Consider the following 21,715-nt stretch of genomic DNA (forward strand, 5'->3'; position numbering starts at 1 on the left):
CTGACAGCTGGGACAGCGGACGAACATATCGGCGCATTTGTGTAATTAAGTGATATCTTGATAAACTGATCAGATATTTCAGGTTTACACAACTACATTCTCGTCTAAAAACATTGTAACAATTCAGCTGTTTCACAGAATGCGCAATATATCCAATTTTATTCACAGCTTTTTTCTCTCCTCCGGCCTTTGCTACTTCCGTTTGAAGAATCTACTTCGACCCGCAATGAATCATGGGATAGGGTGGGACACGGAGGATACACCTGACCCATCCTTCAAATCTGGGATAGGAAGGACGCATTTCTTGGAACCTTGGAGATTGGACAGCATTCATCCAGGACGTTATAGGCCTACAATCCTTCAAAGGATGCAGTCTTGAATTTGGACACAGCAACAGTGAACGACATCCGTGAGTCATTAAATCTGTGTTTGATTAATCTCTGGCTTCAGGAACCCGGATGTGTGACACAAAAAAAATTGAATTTCAGACCTGAAAGTGAAAGTAATCAAACGGAAATTTCAATACAAAGCAAAGCAATTTTAAAACAAACAAGTTCAGTTTTAAACCATTATATTCAGTTTCAGTTTAGTGAAATTCATTTTCAAACCAATGCATTTAATTTCAAATTACACAAATAGAGATTCAGTCTGAGCAAATCAAATTCAGTTTCTGATGGCACAAGTTTCTTCCCATAGTGGGAGGACCTTGGAAAAATGTTCCTGAGGTCTCAATCTTTATTTCTTTCATGATCAAGTGAGGTTTATAAAGTAGATAGATGAGTAAATGGAAACCTTTGCCTTTCAGATGAACTCTTTCTTCTCCAAAACAGACCGGGTTAGCATTTGGATTACTGACTACATCAAGTTCGCCTGTTTTATTAAAATTTAGTTAAAAAAACGAAATTTAAACAATTGTTTTTCTCTAACAAAAAATTATCCTTTAACTTGTAACCAGCTAGAAATGATCCATTCCACAGATAAAAAGGAAAACTAGCAATGTGTCTTTTACGCAAAACAAAATTACCCTTTAAATAAGCCATCTCTCTTGTCTGAGAATGTTGCATCTGCTGCAAATTGCTTAGAAAACATTCTATCCTATCCAGGTCACAAAATGAAATTAATGCACCTTAGGTCAATAATAGATAATATTAATGTAGGCTACTTTGTTATGCACGCTGTAAGCCTTTTAAGGTCCTGAGGCAACAATTCTTTAAATAACCAGCTTAGATTATACATGCCACAGCGAAACATATCTCCAAAAACCTTCTGCAGACACTGTTTCCTCTTTGCAATGCGATTCTTTGAGGATATGCAACATTTGGTATGTGCATGTGTGCATGCGCCTCCCCTCCCGGGTAAAAATGTGTTTAAACTGGAGTTTGAAATATCTGTCTTTGTTTCCTATTTGTGTCTCATGGGTTTCCTCTTACAATTTAGAACTGAGGCTCTCATTTCCTTTCTGGATTAATATGACTTTCTTCTCTCTATGATATGTCCCTTATGAACCGAAGATATAATTAGTAACCTGGCCCCATTTTGCAATGGCAACAACAAAGTAAAGAACAAATCAAGTGACTAAAAATAGTAGTTTTTTGGAAATATTTATTTTGTTTTTCAGGGTCCTGTTCTGCTATATTTCTTTTTTATACAACAGATGGTTTTGTGCAATCATCGTGATATCAAATATAAAGAAACAGAACATGTGCTTAATGAAACATATTAAGTGCTCCATAATGCATTGAAGTGTTATTGTCACATCATTTCCCCTATTATCAAGAGCAAAATAAAGGCCTGTCTGGGTTCAAAATGGGACGTGATGTATGCTGAAAGCATTTAAATGACAAAAGTGCTTTCATTCAGGCCCATTAATGAATCCCTAATGGTTCTGCTGTATTTTTGTATCTTTGTCCCTGGTCTCTCTTCTTTATACTGCACTCATTTCTCTTTATGCCCAGTTTCAGTTCTTTAGGACATTCACAGTTTTCTGAGCTTATCTGAAATAAAAATCTAAAAAAGTGTGATATCGAGATGCATGCAGCCTTCCTATCTAGCCTCAACTGACACGACACATTATCTGAATAACATTGTCCTTTATGGTGGCAGTTTCATGCTTTGGGAGACGTTTCTTCTGCAGGGACAGGCAAAATATGATTCTATAAAGTATCAAAGACTGAATGAAAATGTACACCACACTTTTCAGATTTTTGCTTTTCAAAACAATTTATGACCATGAATCATTTTTCTTTCATTTTGCAATTATGCGCTACTTATGTTGCTCTGTCATCTAACATCACAATAAAATCTATTAAAGTTGTGGTTTTACAATTACGAAAATGGTGAAGGGGTATGAATATTTTTTAGAAAGCATAGGTTTCTCAGTAATGTATATAATAAGGGTTTTATAACCGGACTCTTTCTGATTGTACAGATTTATGTCTCAAAATCTAAATATAAATCCTGATCTTTCCACTTGTTTATCTGCATTGCTGTTTCCTTTTTCCTTTGCTCTATATTTTCTTCCTTTCACATCAGCACCTCTTTCGCCTCATCCTCTGCCCCAATGACATGGAACCATATTTCACTTCCCTTACCTTCACCTTTCCTTTTCCCTTCCTTGCAATATTTATTTTTGCCTGCCTTGTTGCTTTTTTCTGGCTCTTCTTGGCTCGGGCTCTACGTGTGCGCCGTTACGCTCCTTCTTTCTCCCGCTCTCTGTTGCAGTACACGTCAGCCCCCGCTCAGTCTGAATTATTAATGCATTCATTGATTTTTATTGAATATCAGATGTCTCTGTTAAGACCTGGTGCACCCAGCATCCTGTAATTACACAGGGGGACGAACAGAGTGCTGTTACACAGAGATATATAGCATGACTTTAGGTATAATTCAAACGCCACTTCATAATCCAGTGTATTTGGCTTTATGTCAAGTTTTATTGAGTGAACAGTCATTACAGTATGTTTAACTCAACATGATCAGCTACAAGTTTAGGGATGTAAATACAAGGAGTTATAATTCATCTCAGAACAAATATATGAAAACGCTGTTTTGTTTGTGTCAAAAAGCTTGCATTTGGCTCCACCTATAGGTTTCTCTACGTAATTACACCATGAGCTGACTGGTTCATGGAAATTCAACGTTTTAGTAGCTAGTTACAACTAACTAACCTTGTTCTTTGTTCTTTGATTTTAATTTCTTTAGTTTTGTCTGGCAGGTCAGATGGAAGACACTCAGATGTGTTTCATATTGACGTTTTGTCACATTTACACTCCCTAACATTATTTAATTGCAATTGTATTTAAAAAAATCTAAGTTTGTATTTACATTTGTATTCACCCCAGCGGAGTCAATACTTAGTAAACCAAAGTATGAAATCAAATATTTGCCCATTCTTTTTTTATATAGCTGAGGTTTAGTCCGATTGGATAGAGAGCATCTGTGAACGTCAAATTTTCATCAGGTTTTCCTCCACTTCGTGATTATGCACTACTTTCTGTTGATCTATCAAGTACAATCCCAGTAAAAAATGTTGTATTTGTGGCTGTAACATGACAATAACAAATGTTTTAGACATCAAAATACTCTGGCAAGACAAGGTGTCTATGGTCACTGTGCTAACATGTCTTCTGAGAGTTTTAGATGGGTCATAATTGACATGTGTAACAGTCATGCTGACTTGAAACGCACAGCCTGCCAACTTCAGTCTTATTCAACATGTCACATTTAGACTGATGGTTCACATCCTCTTTACGATACTTTTGCTTTGTTTTAAAAAAAAATTGAAATGTTTTTTTTTTTTAATTGAAGTTATCTTTAGTCATCTTTTGCTTTATCAGTGCAACCATCAGCTTGGTGATTCGGGCAAATCGTTGTCTAAATCACAGACAGCGCTCTCTGCTGGAATCTGTTATTTTTAAGCATTACTCCAAAATTTGTCTGGCTTCAGCTTGATTGATGTAAAGCTCTTTTTTCACTTAAAACTGAAACAAATATGGAGGTGCTTCTCATGCTCTGGCCATATGTAACAACTTATTTATCCTAATGTGACCTTTTAACTAAGATGCATATTTGGATCCTACCGTTACTGAATTTGCTAGAAGCAACATTCAAGACTGAGAACACAAGGAAACGATTTCCTAATCTGGTGAGAGACAAATTCCAGGCACTGCAGGGAGGTAGCCAAAAAAAATCAACTCCGAAGTACACACTGGATATCACTGAGAGGACTGGGCCTGAAATCCTGGGAGCATCTTTAGAGAAACCTAAAAAATTTGCCTCATTTGAGTTTGACGGAATTAGAGCCAATTTTAAAAAGTTTTTACAAAATGTGGTTTAAATGCTGGAGGCTAAATGTGGAAACATTCAATTTTAGTATTTGAGTTTGCATTTCTGTGCTCTCCTTCACTCCAGTAATGTAGATAAAGTGGTATAAATTGAACAATCATTCAAAGTGACACATTTGATGTCTTTAAGGCAGAACTGAAGGCAGCTCTGTATTTCAAAAAGCAGTTATTCTGTATACTTTGGTGCGTCCCTGCTTTTTTAATTGGATAGTAATAGGTTGACATTATAGTGCACACACTATAGAAGATACCTTAGAAATGTGATAAATGTATGCCTTTTGAGGAGCTAAAAAGCAAACATTTTCCAAAATGTCACACTAAAAATTGTGCCACATTATGGTACACCTCTGCAAACCAGCTTGCAATTTTCGATGCAGTAACTTGATAGTTGGGAATTATTCTATGTGGAGGTGTCATGTCACAGCAACAAGAAGAAGGTTCACATAGTGCAGTTTTATACACTGACTTAAAAGTGTTTTTATCTCTCGTGTTACCTAAAATTTTAAATGAATTTGCATTGGCTAATAAACGCTGCATGGTTACCGCTTTGAAAGTGCAAAATCATTTTAGCTGTTAAACAAGACAAAATAAAAATCAACTCTTCACTTCCTGTTTTTGTACAAACCAGTGTTAGTTCTGCAGCTTAGCTAGGTTAGAAAAGTAACCTTTTCAAGGTCTAACGATTCACCAGAAAATTGTTGCAGAGACAGTTTGGTGTTGCTCTGGATGTTGCTGAAATGTCACCAATTAACAGCCAACATGACAAACTGTCCTTTTGCAATCAGTCAAGACTGAGTCTGAAATGGAAAGCTTGCCCTTCTTGTTTATTTACAAGCTAGCATTGGCACCACAGCGAAGCAGCAGGAAGTTAGAAAAGTAGCAATTTTGAAATCCAAGTAGTTATAGCTTCAAAAATAAGTGAGAAGTCAGTCATAGTGACTCAAATATGTTCCCTGAAAATGTTGTGTTCTCGCTTGCTTAAGCCCCACAGTACAATTATGTTATCACCATGCTTTAATTATGGGATTCTCTTGGGTGGGTCCCCAGATGTTTTAATTATCATTTTTTCTCCTTAAAGCAATGAATAAATCACCATGAAGTTTGACTTTTGCAGATTTATAACCTCAAATGCTCATATGTCATGATACATTAATCTCTTACAGTGTTCTCTTTTGCCTTTTGGTTACTTTCATTGGTTTTATCCTTATTTGGGGTTGTTGCCGAGTCTTTCACAACAGCTTTTCTGTACAAATATACTGATATCATTTAACATGTGTGACAAAGAGAATGAAGTAAACTAATTATGTGACTTGTGAAGTCTTATCTTGATTTATGACTACAAATTGAAAAGTGTAAATCCATGAGCAAATTCACAATAAAGAAAAACTACCAAATCCAAAAGTGGGATTATATACTTCAAAAAATTGTAAGATAAAACTAACAAGGGGTAACTTTTTCATTAAAAAGCTTTAGAACACATCAGATTTTTTTCCTTGAGTGTAAATTGACAAAGACTTGCAAAAAATACTCATACCCCTAAATTATGACATTCTTCCATGTTACAACCACAAACTTCAGTTTATTTTATTGGGATTTTAGGTGACAGACCATTATGTAGCACACAATATGTTTCGCATTTTGTTTAACAAATAAAACTCAAAATAATGTGTCGTGTGCATTTTCTTGGTATTCAGCCCCCCCGAGTCAATACTTTGCTGAAGCACCTTTGATGCAAATATTTATGCAAGTCTTTTGGAGTATGTTTCTACCAGCACAACTAGAGACTGAAATTTCTGTTCATTCTTTTGTGAAAAACATTCAGTCAGAGCGGATGGAGAGCTTCACGGGACAAACTCTGACCTAGATTTACATTTTTGCTCTAAATCATTTCATTGTAGTTTTGGATGTATGTTTAAGGTCATTGTCCTGCTGGAAGGTGAACCTCTGTGTTCCACACTAAAGTCTCTAGCCGCCTCTAACAGGTTTCCTTCCAGAAATGACCTGTTTTTAGCTCCTTTTATTTTCCCATAATTTCTGACCAGCTTTGATGCCCCCCTGCTGAAGAAAAGCATAATGCTGTCACCACCATGGGTCTTTGTGGGAATGGTGTGTTCACCCGTGTGCTGCTAGGCAACTTCTGAAAGCAATTGTTTGCAGTGGAGGTTATTAAGGTGTATCATAGTAAAAAGCTGAATATAAATGCCATGTTTTTTGTTTTAGTTGAATTTGCAAAAAAAAAAAACAATCATGTATTTTCCTTCAACTTTACTGATTGTAAAGTCACATAAAATCCAAATAAAATAAATGAATGTCTGTTATTGAACTTTAAAAAATGTGGAAAAGTATAAAGAGTGAGCAAAGATTACCAAAGAGGTTGTTAAACCTGGACACTGCAATACACTGTTGGAGACGCTAGGTGGCATAAATGAGCCGGGATGATGGGGCCACCTTTAATTTGGGAAAGAACAATAAACGGATGAATAAAAATATACATGAGAGATTAAAGTTTGTGATTTTCCTCTCTATTATTAGTAATGTTTTAATGTTTCTTTGTATGTTGAACAGAGTATTTTAATCTTAATAGTTAAAAAGTTTCTAATTCATAAGTGAGCCAGGGACTCTGTGTGTGAGAGAAAAGTGATTAAAAAGTTACACAACCATATGTCTTCATGAGTGTTGAGAAACAGTTACTGTTACATCCGGATTAAAAATGCTCCATTTCTCTTCTCTCTAATTCGAGCCAGATGTTACTTCCAGCACCGGGCCGCTGTCACTCAGCGGGCCTGTGACCAATCAGAGCAGACCTAAGCTCCTCCCTCCAGCCCGGCTGCAGCTGCAGGGTCTCGCCGGGGTTCTCCTCTTTTCTCCTGCTCCGCTCTCTGAATCCGGCTGCACCTCATCGTCCTGTTTCTGCTCCGTCCCAGAGCTCCCCGGCCTGCCCATGGACAGAGGAGCGATGCTGACCGCGGCTCTGCTGTGCTGCTGGAGCTGCTCCGTGTTTGTGGTCTCAGCCATCCGGAGGACTGATCTGTTTCCTTACGGGATTTCACAAGGAGATTTAATTCTACCAGAGGGCGACGACGAGACGTCCAGAGCGCTGACCCTGCCTAGACCCCTTTACTTTTTTGACTCTTCTTTCTCCCAGTTGTATGTAAGTTGAAAACTCATCACTTTTTCCTTTTCCCTATTTTTACCTCCACAATAAGTTTCTTTCTTACTTTAACACCCTAAATTTGCTGTTGCAGAAAACGGTTAATCCCATGTAACCTAGATTCATATTTGCTCCAGTCTGTCATTTCTCTCACAAGGGAAACACGACTTACATTGAGGAGATGTAAAAAAAAAAACAAAAAAACAGATTATTGGCTGCTTAAATAGAATTGTACATCTGTGTGAAAATAATGGTACCAGCCCCAAATTCAAGATATTTTTTTATGTAAAATACAAAACGTTTCCCTGTAAATCTTAAACAAAACAAAACACAAACTTAAAGGCATTTCCAGTTCTATTTTATGTGATTAACACAAAGCAGCGTGTGAAGTGTAAGGAACAGGATACGGGGTTTTCAAAACACTACACAGAACCCCAAACACACAATACCCATGCTGAAACATGGCGGTGGCAGCATCATGCTGTATTTTTTTGAATAAAGGTCTGAAAGGTATGATTTGTATTTGGCCATCAACTGACATCAGCTAGGCATTTCTGTCCACACAAATGCTTCTCGGTGAGTTTTTTCTCTTTTTGGGACCATTTTCTGTAACTAAGAAATTGTTGTGAGTAAAGATCCAAGTAGATCAACAGTTTCTGGAATATTCAGACCAAATAATGTGGCAGCAACAGCCATGCAACCTTTAAAGTCACTTAAATCCCCTTTCTTTTCCATTCTGATTCGCACCTTGAACTTCAGCAAATCCTCTGAAGGCATATACACGTTATGGGTAATTGTTGCCACCTGAATGGCTGATTATTGTTTTTAACATTCAAATAAACAGGTGTACCTAATAAAGTAGCTGGTGAGTGTTAATAATTACTTAACAGAATGCTGTGCATAGTCATTTACCTATCTCCAGTGTTAAAGGAAATATTTGGTGTTTTAAGTCCCTCAGTGAGAACAGTGTGAACTGATCATCCTATATTCTTCTGATTACAGATATTCAAACTTCAGATGCACTTTTTTGTATCTCATCTTAAAGGCTTTATTTATCATGCTCTGTCATCTAGGATAATATCAGGACAATACTGAAAGTCATTAAAAGTGGTTTGCTGGTTTCCTGAACATAATCAGGTCAAGGCAGGGGATCCTTGAGGCTGTTCCAGTGGTTTATGGAGTTCATTATGTGGTTCCCAGGGTCCATCAGGGAGTTCCAGTGACTTATAGGGGATGTGGGTTCATTTGGAGGTGCCTTGGAGTCACATTTTTTAACACCAAAGCTACTTTGTCTCCTGGTTTAGGTGGCCACCAATGGCATCATCTCGTCCCAGGACCTGCCAATGGAAAAGCAGTATGTTGATGATGGCCTCCCTACAGACTTCCCTGTTGTGGCGCCGTTCCTAGCTGACATTGACACCAGTGGAGGACGAGGACACATTTATTACCGGGTTACTGAAACACCCAGTGTACTTAATAGATTCACCAAGGTATGTCAAGTTTAAATTTGCCTGATTTTAAACTAATAGCAAACTTCAGAACGCCGACCCTACCCACCATAACCCTAATCCTAAGTGTTTAAAATGTAAAAACCGTACTTCAGATCTGGATTCTTCTCTGTTTGGTTCATCCTCCATCAGTGCATTCCATTGTCCTTCCCTGTTTCATTTCTCAATCTTCCCCTTCTTCATCCATTCGTTCTTTCACCTATACTCCCAGGAGGTGCACCGGGGCTTCCCAGATGCAAAATTCACTCCCACACATGCTGTGGTGGCAACATGGGAAAACGTTGCTGCATATGAAGAACAAGCTCGAGCCACTGGCGCTTCAAACAAGGTAAAACAGACGAAGGCACTGAAACTTGTAACCTTTGTCCAAAATCTACCCCTTCCAGTGGACTTTGGTGTTCTTTAGACACACACTCCCAAATTCCTGTACTTTGAGTTTCATTTGTACTAAGCCTATTTGTAACGCCCACCTTTCCCCTCCTTATCTGCCTCTTAACCTTTTTAAAAGGTCAGAGGCCAACTTTAAGTGTCATCAAAGACTCCCCCAGCCCAACCAACCCATTATTCCCTCCTCCAGTTCCCACACTACCTTGCCTTGACCAGTCATGCATAGACCAACACTCCCCTCTCTCCATGTTAGCCAGTGTTCATAAAGCAGTTATTGGCTGTTTAGGAACATAGTTTTAGTATATAGTTTGGGGGTTTTGAAAGGAATGTAGAGAGGAAATAAGTTCCTGCAACTGGGTCAGTTGCTTAGCTGTAGGCTAGAACTTGAGTCATGTTTGTTTACCCTAAATCTGTTCTCATTTATGAAAACTTGCAATTAATGTATCAACAGTCATCAGTGGAGCTGTTCAATACCCCAGGAAGTGCTAAAATCATGTTTATCCTCAGACAAATTGAAGAATTTATCTTTTCTTTTGCTGTAATGTTCAATTATGTCCACTTGTAACACATGCAGCAAACACAAAGTGCAAAAAGTGTGTGTATTATGTCTGTACAGTTAGGATGTCAACAAAACAATCCAAATTCAAGTGCAAAAGTCCAGGAATTCCCTGCATAAGCTGTTTGGCAGATGTGTCCACTGCTTCAGCTGTTGCTCCGATGATAAATGGTGCAATAAGTGGGCCAAACTAGCTTCATGTTGTGCACCTGTTCCTTTCTTTCCACAAAAAAATAAAAACTCTGACTCATGATTTATTTTAATCTGCACAAACTAGTGGACCAGCTTTACAGGATTCCAAAATGTATAGGTACATACAGCGCCTTGAAAAAGCATTTTGGCACATAAAAACCACAATCTTTTATTAAAAAGGGTTGATGAAAAGAGTTTGGCCCAACTGCCAACCCACAAGACATGGGGGTCCACCTAAACTGATTGAGCAAGTAGAGGATTAATCACATAAGCATCGAAGAGGCCAATGGTAAATGTGGAGGAGTTGCAGAGATTCACAGCTGTGAATTCTTCAGCTTTTCTGTCCATCACATAAAATTCCAATAAAATACAATAATGTTTGTGGTTGTAATGGGGTGAACAAATTATGTTCAAGATGTATAAATGCTTTTGCAGGGCACGATATTTGAATTTCCCCTACAAAATGAAGCCTCTAATCTGCACCCAGTTATTAAGAGTATAGAACCTCCATCTGAAATGTTCCTCTGCTTCTTAAAGAAACGAGTCATAGTTACAGACCTATTAAAAAGGCTTGGCTTGAACTGCATCAGAAACTCTGTTTAGGTTAAATCCTGGGAAAGACTCCAAGTGAAGCTAGGCTGACTGAGGTAATCGATTGAACAAACAGTGCTTTGTAGTTCCTGGTGTGCAGCATGTGGGATGTTGGGATGAAGGGAGTAGCAGATTTAAGGAAAACCCCCAAGGGATCTTTCTGTGAGCATCCAACCTTCTCAGTGTTTGCTCTTTGTCTTTCCTTTCATTGCATATTTTTTTTTTAGATTTATTTCTGTCTTGCTTTCTGATCAATAGCCAAATATTGAAACTATTATCTGAGGCGGATATGCAGCATCTAGCGTCTTAGGACTCAATACCTGGTGCTGGGTATGACTCCAGTGGAGCCAGTGTATGTTTTTAGGTCTCAGTCCACTTGTCCCACCTGGTATCCACCTCTTAAAGAGCACAGTGGCTCTACAAGTTGCTGTTAAAAGGGTCTGTCTAGCATTGTAGAACCGAGTTGGGTCTCGGCTGCAATGTACCTCCATGCTTCTCACTTTGGACTAATAGCATCTTCTTGTGAAGAGATTAGCCAGAGGTGCAGGGTGGGGTTTAATGGGGGTAGGGCAGTATGTGTGTGTGAACTGATTAACCTGAGGTGTGTGTTTTTAGGGCTGTGTATAAGAAGTCATGGGGTGATGTTTTGGGGGAAGGGCCAGACTGTGGGGTATTCTACAGTTGGATGGGAAACAAGAAGTGATTGAGGAAAGAAATAACAGACCTAAAGACCAACAAAGCAGAACAGTCAACATTCACATCACTTTTGATTAAAAAGCTTGTTTTTTTTTTGCCTACATGCGAAAAGCCTTCTTAAAGATGCTGTTAGCATAAACGCTAAGCATTTATTTAAATCCGTTTGAACACAGGGAGATCGTAATATATCACGCTTGCTCAGTTTGATAATGACTGCAATGATTTATGCATCTCATATACGCTCTCAGTTTGTTGGAATTTTTTGGTTGTTTTTATGGAGTATATTTGCTAGATTGTACATTTATTTTAGTTTTGCTAAACCTACTTAGCAGAATAATATAGAAGGCTTGTTGGGCCAGCTTTCTTTGTACCATAAGTGTAGTTTCAAAAATACAAGTTTGAAAAAAAGAGGGATTTTAGCTTCTAATGTCCAAATTAAACTAGCAGTGATGTTTTAGCTTAGCTTAGCTTCTTTTAAAAGCCAAAAAGCGAGATATAGATGGGTTGATGTCCATGTTTATTCAAACATATATATTAATAGTTGAGTGTTAGTGGTTTTTTCCAAATGTGTTTTTCTCCTATTACACATAAGGCCAAAAACAATTTTAGAAGCCAATATCAAGCCATCATAGCTGTATTTGTTACTGCTTCTAGTCTGATATACGCTTAGCAACTGCGGGTTTTATCTTCTTATTTATGTCTTTATAATAAGGCATGTTCAATTATGTCGATGTTCATCATCCAGTCAAAAATCAACCAGTCTACCCAAAAATTAGCTAAAGAATAAATTCGTTACTTTTCCAGGGAATGACGTATATCACTTAAGAAAAATCTGGAGATTTCTGTATATAAAAAAATGATTGTATTTTGAATCAACACTAAACATCACCAAACTTCAGATACGACCAAACGTAATTTTTTATTATTCTAAAATCTTTTCATTAATTATTTTATTAAAAAAAGAAGGTTAAATGCCTAAAAAAGATTAACAACAAAATCATCTAAATACTAATTACAACTGGTGATGTAAACTGGGGAATAAACGTTCCAGATATTATCTAAAATGAATTAAGATCCAATATTTATCAAGAGTTTATTAGTCTCTCAGGAGTCTAAAGAAAAGTGTTTTATGGGCTGGTTCTGAGTTTTAATACCTACCTTAATCTGAGAGGGGAAATGAAAAATGACATGATTTACATTCAGAACCAGCCATGGTTTATCATCTTTCAGCACCAAAATCATCACAACAGAATGGAAACGATTTCTTTACTTGGGTCCGATATGGGCTGTTATGTCACCTCTTGCATAAACCCAATTTGGATGTGTTGATGTGTGATTCCTGAACTCCCGTCTCTTGACCTAGAAGATAGATTAGGTTACTTGGAGACTCAAAGGTTGTCCGTTATGTTACAAGCTCTGGTTGTGTAAAGTTTCCTCACTTTGGATCAAGACAAACTGAATTTCTGATCTTAAAGTTAAAAGCTCCGCTTGATAAGTTTACTAAGTAAAGCAGACAGAGCCTCCATGATGTGTTTGGAGAAGAAAAAAATGACAAAGTCCTGCAGGAACATCATGCAGAAATTGATTAATGTTTTGTAATTTTCTGAAAGGGTGATCAGGCCTCTCTCTGCCTCGGTTATGACAACCTTCTTGATCGAGGTTCGATCTGAGTCCAAACCCAGCTCTCCAGATGCCTGTACCTCCAGGGGAGGAAATGTCATGACGTACTAGGCAACCAATCAGAAGGGAACATGGGGTTAACATTAGATGACTAAGGGTCACATTAAACAGCTAATAAAAGGTTCTTCTAAAACTCATTATTTAGACTGAGAAAAATGTCAGGAATCAAATAATGTAGCCATGCCTCTATCATGATGATTGTTTTTAATTATGAAGTTTCAAACATATATTCCTTAAATAAAAGGCAGCATTCACATTCAAGGTTTGGGTTTGACACCAGCACAGAGTAATATTTCAAGTTAAATTAAGGCTGTTTTAAAGGATTAGGAAGGTCCTGGGTTCAATTCCCGGCCAGGGGTCTTTCTGCATGGAGTTTGCATATTCTCCCTGTGTATGTGTGGATTCTCTCCGGGTACTCCGGCTTCCTCCCACAGTCCAAAGACCAGCTTGTTAGGTTAATTGGTCTCTCTAAATTGCCCTTAGGTATGTGAATAAGTGTGTGCATGGTTGTTTGTGTGTGCCTGTAGACTGCTGGAGAAAAGCACCAGCTTCCCCATGACCCACTATGGAATAAGCGGTATAGAAGATGAATGAATGTTTTAAACCTTTTTGTCTTATTTTTTTACAGCATAACAGGCAAGGTTATATATTGTTCATATTCTGAGACATTAGGACTACCCTTGCATGCAGTAAGAGGTCATTTTGACCATACCTATAGTCATCTCCAGGAACCTGGAGAAAAGCAGGTAAAACTGCTGCTGTGTGTAAATAATATATTAAATATATTTATCTGCTTTTGTCTCTTTACATCGGGATTAAAACTAACACAGCATTTCAGAAAAAGAACATTATACAGACAGTCTAACATGGTGGTGGTAGTCTGATGTTCAGCGCTATTTTAAATTCTCAGGACCTGAAAAACTTGCTGTTCTTGGTGAAACCATGAATTTCACTTGCTACTAGAAAATCCTAAAGGAGAATGTCCAGCCATCAAGACTACCTCTGAATGGCTAAAAAACATCAATAATAAATGAAGGTTTTGGAGTGGTCTAGTTAAAGTACAAACTTAAGTATGACTGAGATGCTGAGGGAAGACCTTTAACAGGGCGTTTATGCTTGAAAGCTGTCAGTGCTGGCTGAAATAAAACAATCCTGCATAGAAGAGCCAGAGACCTTTATAGGAAGAGACTCAAAGACAAAGATTTTGGACTGTAAAGTTGGTGTTGGTAAAGAACCATCTTTCTAAGTCAGGATTTCTCCGTTACAAGGTTTTTTTAAACCAATTTTCTGACTTTTAACCTCAACTTTCTTGGTTCATATATAATTGACATTAGTTCTCCTGTCTCACTTATATGAAAGCCACAAGTGTTGAACTTGGTTCTCTCTTTAGCGCCATAGGAAATGTTTTAGGATTATTTGTTGTTGCTGAGGCCCCCCCAGCTGTAACAATGGGGGATGTTTCTTGGATTATGTTCATTCAGCCTCACAGCATGTTCTGACCGAACTTCAACTTGTTATTCTGGCCACATGCAGTGGGACTCCTTTAGATTTTCAGGTTTTTAAAAAGCGAGGATGACCAAAAATGACTTTGAATATGATAACCAGCCTAGGTTTGTGGGCAAAAGAAAGATGGTTTTTCTTTCAACAAACTTTTTAAGTACCAAAGAACATGTTCCAAAACAGTCTGAAAGGTTTAAAATCTGCTGCTCAACATTTAGGTTGTGTAATTTCTTCCTTTATGTTACAAGCAAGATTCATTTTAAGCAGACAAAAATGATAAATGGAAAAAGAAAAAATGTTTATAAGAAAAGAGTGGAACTATGGACTGTCCCTGACCAGAAATCTGGTTGGTAGTGTGTGTTAATGTGTGTGTGTTTGTGTGCCTGTGTTGCCGGTTCCCACGCTTCAGGCAGTTCTGGTGAAACTGGCAACTGGACCACAGCTGCTTTCTGTCTCTCTCTGCCTGTTTGCAGCTGCTCTGTGGTTAATGGGATAAACACCACCAACCAAAAACACACGTGTGGAACATGGATCCTGACCTCTTTCCACATTATGTTCCAGGACAGGACTTTGACTGGGCCATTCTAACACATGTTGATCAGAAGCCTTCCAGTCTTTTGCTGCCCCTGACAGGTGTTTTTTCATTATTGTGCTGTGTTTATCTCTTCCTATCAACTCTTACTAGCTTCACTGTCCTGTCTCAGGAAAACCAGCATGATGCTGCCACCACCATGTTTCATCACGGGGGTGGTATTTTCAGGGTGATGTGCAGGTGTTGTTTTTTGCCCTACATAGTTCTTTGCATGTTGGCCAAAACGTTTGGGTTTTGGTCTCATCTGACCAGTGCACCTCCTGCTTTGCCCGCTATATGGCTTATGACAAATGTTAAACAGGACTTTCTTCTTATCTTAGGGCTCTTGGCTGTTTCTTTGAATAATGCTCTCCTTGCCCATTTTGTCAGTTTAGGAGGATGGCCATGTACTGTTAAGTTTTTTGTTTTTTCATACCATTTCCAGTTTTGCTTGGGATATTGTTTTAAGCTTACTCTCCCTAAAGCTACTTTACAAATGTATCTCTGACCTGTCTGCTCTCTTCCTCAGCCTCCATGATGCTGTTTGTTCACTAATGTCCTCTAACAAACCTCCGAGGCCTTCACAGAACTTCTGGATTTAAAGTTATATTATTTTACACATAAGTGGACTCAATTTAGTAATTAAGTGACTTCTGAAGGCATTGCTTGGAGAGGATTTTATTTAGGAGTATTAGGATAAAGGGGACTGGAAACATAGCCCTGCTGCACTTTTCATATTTTTTGTTGTAAAACATGTTAATATCAGTGTAACATTTTTCTTTAGCTTCACAATCATGTCCTACTTTGTTTTTATCTGCCACATAAAATACATTGATGTTTGTAGTCATAATGTCAATGAAAAAGAGGTGTGAAGGGCACGGCGCTGGTGGTGTAGGGGTTGAGCGCGCAACCGTGTGCGGAGGCTGCTGTCCTCGAGGCGGCCGTTCGAGTCCTGGGCCAGGCGACATTTGCCGAATATCTCCCCCTCTCTCTGCCCCTCTTTCCTGTCTGCCTACTGTCAAAAAATTAAAAAAGATAAAGGCCACTAGTGCTGAAAAAATATCTAGAAAAAGAGGTGTGAATACTATTGCAATGCACTCTAACTGAATTAATGATAGCTTGTCAGAGTGGGCCCAATGTAAAAAATAAGGGGGCCTGTGCAGTCATATGTTACATTAAGCCTTATTGTAAATAAATCAGAATCAGAATTAACACACAGATCTTAGGTTGATTAAATGAAAGACTGTGACGAAATGTGGTTTCTTACATGTAATGTGAAACACGTGAAACATATGTTGCTGAACCGAACATACCAGAGAAAACCAAGCAGAAAAACGGTGTGATTCAAATCTAAAGCAGACATTTGAATTTGAAAAACAGAATACAACCCCTGAAACTTAAATCTTTGACAATCTCTGAAAAGAAAAACAGCAGCAAAAGGTCTGCAGTAATCACTGTCTGTGTTTGTTCCTGGTCAGCATGACTAGTGTTAGCACTCTGTCTCTAAAATAAGACAGAGGTGTGAGGGAATGCCTGCAGGGAAGTTGAGTACTGAGCGATAATCTCTGAAAGTCTTTCATCTCTGTTGGCCGCAATTTGTTTTCTTCCAGCTGCGAGTCTATAAAGAACACCAAGACGTCTTGGCCAAGGCAGAGAAACAGCACATGCCTTTGGCAAATAGCCAAACGGATTGAGGTGGGATTGGGGGGAAGACATGACTAAATGGGCCTTCCCCAATATACTGTTCTAGGTGAAGAGAACCAAAGAATGCAGCGTTAGTCATCCCAAAAACATTAGTTATTGTAACACCATTAACACAAAAGAAGTAGATTTCTAATAAAATCATTGTATTTAGTGTGGAAGAGTGAGGCAGTGATACTTAGTTAAACAATTAAACACAAAACTCACATCTGTCTCTCCTCCCAGTCTTCATAGGGGGACTTATTTGCTCGCAGTGCACAAAATGTCTTCATCAAAAATCCCAAACCCAGCCATAAACTAGAAATGTGTGTGTTCTGCCTGTGGAAAGATTTAATACTGAGGTTTATTTACTATAAATTATACTGTAAAGCTATCCTTACTACTGTAAGGCCTCTGACCACCCTCCAGTCTATGTAGCACTGACTAATTTGCATATTGTCTTGGACTCTAATTCTTGAGTAAACGTAGGTAGCAGGAATTACTAATCTGGGAGAGAGTAAAGTACAAAGTTGTTGATCACCTACCCTCATTGTTGTTTTAACATTGACTTAGTGCTATGTTGAACTTAGTGCTTATACAGGTTACCAGTCCATCACAGGGCAGCACAGGTACACACAGGACCAACAATTTTGACACACTTACTTCTATGGGCATTTAAGACTATTTAACATAACCCAAATGTTTTCGGACTGTGGGAGAAAAACTGGAGTACTAGGAAAGAGCCCACACAAGCACAGAGAGAAAATGCAAACTCCACATAGAAAGAAGCCATGCTGATTAGAACCAAGAACATTCATGCTTAAGGCAAATGTGCTAAAACTGCCCCACCATGTAGCCCCCACTATGAACCTCAAATAATGACTAGATAGTAAAAGGTTTTAGGCCAAGTCCAAGGCAGGTAGACAAGATAACGTGCATCTTTTGGCTTTCCCTTTAACTCCTCTGTCTTCCTGGTACAGGGGGTTAGAACTGGTGGGTCTGAACTTCTGCTCTGTATGACTATATGTGATAACCAGTGGCGTGCACAGACATTTTGGGGGGCAGGTGCTCAAGTGGCAAAAAAGGGCACCTTGTGTGGAGCTGTCGGTTGCCTTTGTAGTGTGAGATTTATTACAGGCACAGCATGAACATAATTTATATGTATTACTAAGCATCCCCAAAACAAACTGTCCTGTGGGATGTAGGGAAATGACCACCCAGGAAAAAAACTCAAAACAAGAATGCATTTTACAAAATTCTTAAGATTAATAAGGCAACAAAATTATCATAGATAGATTTAAAGTTAAATTACTGATTCACAACCTGAACTTCCTGAGTCAAATTTGAAACTTGTGTTAACCTTCATTTATTTTATTTTTACACAGTGAGCACAATGTGTTTGTCCCAGCGGAGCATCCTGATCTGTTATGGAAAAGAACAGAGGACAGTGGGTGTTGGCTCTGGTGGCAAAAATATCTACTGCTGCTGTCCCAAACAGACACCATATTTGTGCCACCACGGAAGGGTGAAGCCTCCACTCTCTCACCCAAGGTCCGCCTCTGGAGAGCAAATCTGCACCCAGATTCAGACGTCCCGGGACGTGAGTAGCTCTGATAGACAGAAAATGTATGCTGCACCACTGTAAGAGGGTGTGAGATAGTTTCAGGAGAGGAAGTGAACGAGTCCCTCCCTGTCTGTTTATGTATGAAATCACAGTGGTGTCTGTCCTGACCAGAACATGTTGGTTTAACAGAACCTGGCAGAAATGTTGCAGAGCCAGCAGAACCGCTAAGAGCTCCAGGTAGTTTATGTGGAGTTTGGATTGTACTAGTGTCCAAACCCCTTTCACGGCCATGCCATCGCACAACACGCCCCACCCCCTCAGGGAGGCATCCGTGGATACCACCTTGCGAAAGGTTACTCTCCCTATTGGCGAACCTCGGCACAACAGTCCTGGTTCCCGCCAAGGGCTGAGAGCCGACATACAGGCAGTGGTTATCGTTAGCTTTCTGCTGCGGTGACGCCATGCACACAACCGGTGAGAGCGGGTCAACCGCTGGAACGGGAGCATCTTCAGTAGACCGAGTGGTACTACTGCAATCATAGATGCCATCATACCCATCAGTTGTAAGATGGTCTGGAAACGCAGTTTGTGTCCCAACTGAAACTGAGCGAGGCAGCGGTGAAACGCGGCCACTCTGTGGTCGGAAAGACGTGCCCTGCTTGTAAGGGAGCATAGAAATGAAAATTGCTGACTTGGGATCAGCGAGCTTTTCTGAGAGTTTACCAAAAATCCTAGGGCTTGACTGTGCGACAGAACCCGAGACAGCTGCACTGTCGCCTGCACTCTGGAACTGGCTATTAAAGCCCAGTCATCCAGATAAGTTAAAATGCGGACCCCTGTCTCTCTGAGAGGTGCTAGCGCTGCCTCTACACATTTTGTTAACGTGCGAGGTGCTAGAGACAGACCGAAAGGCAGTACGAGGTACTCGTACGCCTTGCCCTCGAAGGCGAATCTCAGAAACTGTCTGTGGTCCTGGTGTATTGCTACGTGAAAGTAAGCGTCTGTCAGGTCGATCGTGGCTAACCAATCGCCCGGGCTGATAGCACTCAGAAGCTGCTTGAGTGTTAACATTTTGAACTTGTATGTTCGGAGGTATTTGTTCAGAACTCTCAAGTCCAGGATTGGACGAAGCCCGCCCCCTTTTTTCGGAACAACAAAATAACGGCTGTACCAACCTCTGTTCATGTCCGACTCGGGAACCGCACGGATAGCTCCTTTTGCCAACAGTGTATTTATCTCCTCTCTCAGAACCTCTGCTGCTTGGGCCATTACTGCCGTGTTTACCACGCCAACAAAGTGGGGTGGTCTCCGGCGAAACTGTAAACGGTAACCCATAGCAACGGTCCTCTCCACCCAAGGATGGAGTGCGCATGCGCGCCACATATGGAGACGTGAAGCCTGCGGCACTGTTGGTGGAACGGTGCTGCCCTCTCCCGACGTGCGAGAGAGGTGCAGCCTCATTTGGCTGTTGCCTGCAGCTCTTTGATTTTGACTTTTTTTCATAGAAAAACTGTCTTTATTGAAACATTTGGAGCATCCATACAAACATTTGGAACAACTGCAGTGCTCAGAAACACATTCAACGCACCCAAACTGGGGGTTTTTAGTGCAAATATATTTGTTGGGAAATTGTGCTTGGGAGACTGTGTGGGGGAAACGCAGCGCCTCTTGGGACTGGGATCCCGAACAACACCAGCAAAACCTCTTTTGGACGGCACCCGCCGACAACTGGCAAACATGTCCCCCTGCTCCCGAAACTCCTGAGTCCCGAGTCCCACAGCTAGGAGGACTGTGTTTTCTTCTTTCGGGACATCGAGTCCCTCTGGAGCCCCGGAGGAGGACCCCTGCTCCAGGCCGTCTTTCGGGGAGCTTGGCCGTGGTTTTGTGGCTGTGCCGTCTGAGGGTTCAAGCTCATGGGTCGCGTCATCCTCTTCGCTGGGGGTGGCGGTACAGCTGGTTTGCGAGTGCCCGAGTTGGATTTGGGTCTCACATCTCGCCTGGGGATGATACTGCGCAGTGCTTCGGTCTGCTTTTTCCTCTGCTTGAATTTCGCCTGTATGGCGTCGAGAGATTGTCCAAACAGCCCGTCGGCTACCAGCGGTTCATCCAGGTAGACGGCTCTATCCCTATCTGGGATGTCAGAGAACGTCAGCCACAGGTGCCTTTGGGCAACCACCGTCGATGCCATCCCTCTGCCCAGTGATAGCGCGGCACAGCGGGATACACGGAGGATGTAGTCAGCGGTGATTCTCACCTCATTCAAGAGTGGCATCACAGGGCTCTCCGGCGGTGTTGCGGCTCCAAGCTCCACCAAGCGCATAACTTGGTATGTTTGCAGCATGGTAATGGAGCTCAGGGCACGAGGGGTGGTCGCTTGAGCCTTGTAGATTTTCTCCAATTGAGCAGCGGAGAACCTACAGTGCTTAGACGGAAGCGATGTTGGACCACCCACACCGTGATTTTGGGATGGGGCCAGATATGCTGCCAAAGACGGTTCCATAGGCGGAAGATTCACCAGTTCGGCTTTTTCGGCGCCTTCCAGGTCCAGATACTGTCCCGGTACCGTGACGCGGGTGGACAGTGGTTTGTTCCATGAAGACGTCAACTCAGAGATAAAGTCTGGGAACATGGGTAGATGATGCTTGACTGCGGCCGGCTCCGAGGGGAGATAAAACCCTGCGAATCGCGATGGCTTCTCCGCAGGAGGTGGGGAGGGCCATTCCAGCTGCACGGCGGCAAAGAGAGAAGAAAGACGTGTCGCCCGGGTCTGCTGGCGCAGCAGCGGCAGCCTGACTCGGCAGAGACTCATCTTCATCATCGGACAGACCATGAACATCCAAACCGATGTCCAGTACGTCCTCTTCTCCCTGAAGGGGTTCTAGCTGAAGCTGAGACCGAGCACCTGCATTATCGGCTAACCCATCAACATACTCCATATGGTCTGCCCAGCTGGAAGCGGGGACTTTGACCGAAAAGCCGTCCTCGTCAGAATTGGACGAAACTGGGTTTCCCGCCTCGGAGAGCAGTGGGTCTCGCCGTGAGACAGCAGCCTCTCCCAGCGCCTTTTCGAGGAATTTAACCCGCCTCTCCAGGGTCGAGCGATGAAGCTGGCAACAGAACGGACATGCTTCGGGCTCCGCCAACGCTCTGCGAGCGTGAACGATCCCGAGACAGACGGGACAAGCCTCAAGCTGGTCCTTCTCATGAAGCGAGAAGCCGCACCCCTGAGGACAGGGACGAATAGATTACTTCTGCTTCGCTTGTGTTGGCTTTGTGCTCACCCCGAACCACAAAGC

At 40.8% G+C, this 21,715-nt stretch overlaps 1 protein-coding gene across 2 annotated transcripts in view; it reads left to right on the plus strand.

Annotated features, from left to right (window-relative positions):
* Positions 1 to 305: 305 nt before the first annotated feature.
* The window catches only part of nid2a (nidogen 2a (osteonidogen)), an 87,833-nt gene continuing 66,423 nt past the window's right edge, over positions 306 to 21,715 (plus strand). For both annotated transcript variants that reach the window (XM_047355367.1, XM_047355368.1), the window contains exons 1-4: positions 306 to 409; positions 7,088 to 7,494; positions 8,799 to 8,984; positions 9,214 to 9,330. In XM_047355367.1, coding sequence (XP_047211323.1) covers positions 7,285 to 7,494; positions 8,799 to 8,984; positions 9,214 to 9,330 — 513 coding nt within the window. In that variant the 5' untranslated portion in view covers positions 306 to 409; positions 7,088 to 7,284. The remainder of the gene's footprint in view (positions 410 to 7,087; positions 7,495 to 8,798; positions 8,985 to 9,213; positions 9,331 to 21,715) is intronic.

This window comes from Girardinichthys multiradiatus, chromosome 24 (assembly GCF_021462225.1).
Source record: "Girardinichthys multiradiatus isolate DD_20200921_A chromosome 24, DD_fGirMul_XY1, whole genome shotgun sequence".
Taxonomy (NCBI): Eukaryota; Metazoa; Chordata; class Actinopteri; order Cyprinodontiformes; family Goodeidae; genus Girardinichthys; species Girardinichthys multiradiatus.